At 39.3% G+C, this 5,530-nt stretch overlaps 1 protein-coding gene across 1 annotated transcript; it reads right to left on the reverse strand.

Moving 5' to 3' along the window:
• Positions 1–2,259: 2,259 nt before the first annotated feature.
• LOC310946656 (ubiquitin-associated domain-containing protein 1-like) lies at positions 2,260–5,158 on the reverse strand (the record flags this gene model as incomplete). Its single annotated transcript, XM_083913170.1, has 5 exons — positions 5,060–5,158; positions 4,686–4,947; positions 4,072–4,158; positions 3,676–3,814; positions 2,260–2,375 (listed from the first exon to the last, which is right to left on the reverse strand). The coding sequence occupies exons 1-5, from the start codon at positions 5,104–5,106 to the stop codon at positions 2,260–2,262; spliced, it is 651 nt and encodes a 216-aa protein (XP_083769296.1). The 5' UTR covers positions 5,107–5,158.
• Between the last annotated feature and the right edge of the window lie 372 nt (positions 5,159–5,530).

Genomic DNA, 5,530 nt, shown 5'->3' on the forward strand with positions numbered 1-5,530 from the left:
AATGCAATGGTGATTTAAATGCCAGTAGCCATGAGGCTGTCTGAATGAACAGACTGTGAGAGTATATTGCATAGGTTGTTAATCGGGGACCGTCCTGCATGAAAGCTGAGTGGAAACAAAAACCTGTGACCCAACAATTCCGCCTTAGTTCATTTTATTTCTTTTCTGTTTCTGTTGACCATTTTGAAAGGTGTCTGCATTTCCTGTGGTCCTTTTTTTTCTTTAGACAATCTCCCAATGTTTGTTTCAAGATATTATGGCATAGTTTTGTCTGTGTGCATACTAACGCAAAGCATGGAGGTGGAGAGACAACTGGTCACTGTGGCCAGGATGAAGGTCCACTGCAGTGCAGAAAGTGTGCAGAGGGGCTTCCAGAGACGTGTGCCGAAATCCTTCTTCATCCAAACATTGGACTACGTTAAGTCGTACTGAGACCTACCAGTCCATAAGCACATTTTACAGTGGTTTGTAAAAACAACATTTGAATCGTCTATTTTTTTTTCTTCACATTTGTAGATTAGCTTTGAGGTTTGCTAAAAATGTTATAAATAAGCACAAGTTACTAGTTTGGCTTTGATATAAATAATGTAATAATACATAGTTCAAACAGACACTTTGCTCTAAAAACATTTAAATATTTTCAAATATTGCATTTACGAAACCATGTCTTGTAGTGCTCCTATTCATAAAGTCCTAGACAGATTAGTTAAAGCCATTTTCAAATGCCAAACTAGAAGGGGGTGAGCAGAGGTTTGCCATCATGACAGCTTTAGAAAAACAATCTCAGCCTCCCTGAGCAGAAAGTCACATCGTTACCACATTTTAAATATTGAATAAAAACACTCAAAAGCTTGGCAAAACACAACTCCCTCCACACTATTTTAAACTCTCGGTACAACAAGGAGAGGCTAAGCTCGCCTTCTTGTTGCTGGAGATTTTAAGTACTTGATGCAAAGAAAATGCAAAGGATAATATTGTAGAACACACTACCCATTGCAGTCCATACATCTCTAACACTCAAATCCATCATATTTCTTTACAGGTCGACAGAAGTCCTTGCTATTGCACAGAAATACAGGGTATTTTTCAATGGGTACAACTAATGACAAGGCAGGTTATATAGTGTCATTTTGGTTTGGTTTGACAGCATTAATGTTCATTGCTCTCAAAAGAAAAGAAAAGTCTCAAATTCTATTATTTCCTTTGTGTGTATGAAAATACTTGCACCTTCGCAGCATGAAGCGCACATTTAATCATTCAAATAAAAGTTGATTCAGCTCAGCTTCATTTAACATCCCACTAAAAAGCCTTTTCAGACGAAACACGAACCCTTCTTTTAACTTCCTCAGTGCTGCAGTGAGTGATATTCATAGAGGTGAAGTGAAGTGATAAATGAGCGCAACATGATAATATGACATTCAAGAGCACATTGACATAAACACACAGGCCTGATTTATAATTTTCTTGTAAAAACATGACTAATACACAAACAATTTAGTGTACAGCTTTCGTCGCAAAAGGCAAAAAGTCAAATAAATATTCTTGAAGAAGCTCCACAACAAATGTTCTCCGCTTTAAACCGAGAGGCGGTCGACTTACAGTGACCTCACAGGCGTTAATGGAGAGAGAGGTAATGTGTCTAAAAGCCTGTTTTCAAAACGCTTAACAAACACTCAACTTTGACCACCAGCCTCTCAATTACAAGCAGTTACTTTGATAAAAAAACAAGATGAAGGGGGAAGAAAGACAAACCATGACACTAACAGAAGTATCCCACACATTCACCACGGGTAAAATGTCACAATTTAAAGAGTCGGACAAAACTGTAATTGATATTTAAATATTGCAAAACATACAAAAACAGTTTTCTTTGAAGTGTAAACATTAAACTGATGTCTGATGTCATTTCTGCACACGGAGAAATTATATAAAATAAATCATGTCTGTCATGACTATAAATTGTTCTCATTAAAATGTAAAAACAACATACTAAATCTCTTTTTTATTATTACTGTAATAATGTTTATGTTAACATTTGTTTTCTATAAGTGTTTTTACTGTTATAAATAGTTATATGTGTAACATCTCAATTCATACTTTAACTCCTCCAGCTTTGTCTTTACAAGGCAAAAACAATACTTGTGTCTCTGCCACACTCAAATACACACACACCCCAATATTTTTTCGAACACACACACACACACACACCCACACACACAAACAAGCTGCCACAGTCACACAGGGGGTCACCAGGAGGCTCTATGTGCGATTGAGTGTCTGGAAGATTCTGGATATCTGGAGCATGACAGGGCCGGTCTCGGGGTCGTTCATCCACTGGGTGGTGTTCAGAGGGTTCTCCAGCATGTCTTCAAACGCTGCGTACAAACACAAAGCACGCTGGTGAGAAATATAATCCAAAAACAGCAACTTTTAAAATCTCTTAAGAATAAAATGTAAAAGTGCAGTCTCTCCTATTCTGTCAAGATACTTTCATTTGGTTTGGGGTAGCACAATTGCAGTACTCACACCCAACGCTTCACCTCACAGGAAAAACAGGATACCGGTTTGGTTCAAACTTACACCGGTGCCCGTTTGGTCCAGTTCGTTAGGCGGGTGTGCACCGTGTGACAGATGTCAATCAAACTCTGGTGCAGACCTCACAACTGGACTGAGACCACAGGAAAAGGGGGATCTGAGGCCATATTAACAAACATGATGTTTCCCAGATAATGCTCATCCGCCTTAACTGATTATTCCTTTTCTGCCTAGATAATGAGAAGAGCCCTAGTTTGACCAGTACTGTCCATTTTTTTCCAGGTTCTTCAGTGATGAAATGATGCTTCTGCAGCCATCTCCCCACCCAAAGATTTTTGACTCTTCCTCAGCCCACTGTTAGCCCTACATGGTCCATGGGTTATCGGTGGACTATATTCACCTGTAAACTGGCCCTGACATGGCCCCACCACGGCGTCTTAGACTGAAAGTGCCAATGAAAATGCAACTGGCCTTGGAACGCACAATAAGGACTTTGGTATAGAAAAGAGATTTTTCACTATTTCAATATTCAAAAGTCAAATAGTCCTAGGGAAATTTGTCTTGTTATAAAGTCTGCCATGTAACAATGCATACACAGATACATAGCACAGACAAGTGCCAACATCGAGTCGTTTCAAATACATTTTTTTTCATGGCCTGTTTGTGAAAGTAAGTGTTAAAACAGGTATGTTCAGCTTGTGTCCTACTGTCTATTTTAGCAGTTCCCCAATAAAAAGTGAGTTGCATGACGACCACACAGGAACTATCCCACAGTTACAGTCCAAAATATGTTTTTTTTGTCCTGTGTTTATCTGCTTGTCATGATTTCTGATAGACGAGGTGTAGTTACAGTCTTGAATAATAATTCTAAAAGTTTGTTTGTGAAGAGTGCAACGATATATCATATTTTTCATTGGTCCACAGCAAATGAACTATAATGCAGGTGTGGCGGTGCGCTCAGCTGTCTCACTGTCTGTAAAGTTCAAAACATTTACTAAAAGAAAACACTAACAAACAACAACAAAAATTTGAACAATAGTTTTTGATATTATTTCCTTTAAAGTATCATTTCACAAAATGTATCCGTGTACAAAATCACCTACTGTACCAGCTTTTTCACTAAATTCTATAAGACTATACCTAGCAGGGTCTTGGGATTAGTTAGACCCAACTGGACCACTGGATTCTCCAGAATGGCTTGGAACAGCGGGCTGTTGGTGTCGATGCCTTTGTCCAGATCTTCTGGAGAAGGTTTCCTGTCTCCCAGCAGCCACTCACACTGCAGGATGAAAAAAAAATACAGTTAGAACAAAGACTTTCCATTCTGCTTCTGAAAATACACTTATATCCTCTGCAACAACACCTCTGCAACATACACTAAATAGTTTTTATACAATGGCCAACTTGGGTTATTGTTCTTAAACTAATGAATATTCCTTAAAATTGATTTAGTAAGCCCAATTGCTGTGGTACTGCTGTAGTTTTTCAGGACTAGCTCCGCTTGCAGACCCTGCTGTTGTCGATTTGTAAACTTACCGCAGCATCCTGTTGGTTGTTATTCACCCTCAGAGCATCCACCACCTCCTTCTCATCAAACACCATCTCCATCAATGCAATGACAGCCTGCAGAAACAAATAAACAGACAATGTTTATCTTAATAAGAACATACACAGTCACAGGAGTCTTGGGGAAAATCACAATTTGTGCACAGTGGAAGAAGTAGCTACAATGTGTTGCAACCTCTCAAATGGTGGTGAGTGGAGGATAGCATTTTTAATCAATTTTCTATTTTTGGAGATACTGTGGAGCAGTATTCCTTTGAAAAAATAAGGTCCATTGAGCTCTACAATCAGGGAAGTGAGAAGGTTGTGTGAACACAACCAATGTAATATAAGAAAAAACCTATTACTAAACATTTCAGTATTCTCGGTATCTACTTATCATTCCCATTCCTGCATGCTGTATGCTAGATGAAGAAATTACAGACTAAATTCCTTCAGTCATCACAGTTGTATCTGAGCTGTCTGTATATGGGCTGTTAAATAGCATCTTCCTACCAAATAAAGACCAATGGAAATCTCTGAGATGAGTTACAGAAAACAAAGTAATAGTCAAAGTATCAAAGCTCAGACAGGATAAAGCCACCCACTCTTGAGTCTGGTCTGAACTCCCGTTTCCTGCGGATCCTCTTGAAGATCTCTGTGAGCTCGTCCTGCCTGACGATCTCTTCTGTGCTCGACTGGCTGGAGAGGCTGCGGAGAAGATTAGGAACGGAGGCCGAAGAGGAGGGGCCTGGTGTGGCAGCCGCAGCTCCTGCTGCCGCAGAAGAGTCCTGGCAGGGTATAGGTGTGTCTACAGAGGGGTCATCTACATGCTCGATAAGCCACTCCATTGCCTGGGTGACTGACATGCTGCAGAAAAAAAGGATAAGATGAGAAAAAAGGTTTATTTTATGCTGTTAATATTCAAAATAGTTTGGCTCAACATCAGTTGTGAGTGTGTTGTTATTAAACTGAGACTTACTGGTTCAATCTTAGAGCTTTGATGGCTCTGCTTTCAGGGAAACCCATCTCTGTGAGCTGCTGAAGGGCTGTTTCATCCACCCGATCCTCTTCATCTTCATCCAACAATCAATACAAGATGCAGAAACAAAGAGATCAGAGAACTAAAACTAAGAAGATTGGCAATAAGTGTGAAACATCTACAACAATAAACATCAAGATCTATTTTCCCGGCAACAATCGATACCCAAATAAGGCTCAGATATATAAAAGACATATTCTAAATGAAGTTCAGCTCGTCAAGCTTTACGGCATGAATAAAACAGTATATAAAGGCAGAACATACAATATTTCACACATAATTTTGTTAGTATTAAAATTAAGTACTTTATCAATTCAGAGAAGCGGCTGAGTGGTTTGCCCTGCTGCTTCACAGCAGCCAGCAGTGGCTTTTCTGCATTTGCATGTTATCATCAACTCTCAACCAATGTCC

Source organism: Echiichthys vipera, assembly GCF_963691815.1.
Source record: "Echiichthys vipera genome assembly, chromosome: 4".
In the NCBI taxonomy this organism is placed as follows: Eukaryota; Metazoa; Chordata; class Actinopteri; order Perciformes; family Trachinidae; genus Echiichthys; species Echiichthys vipera.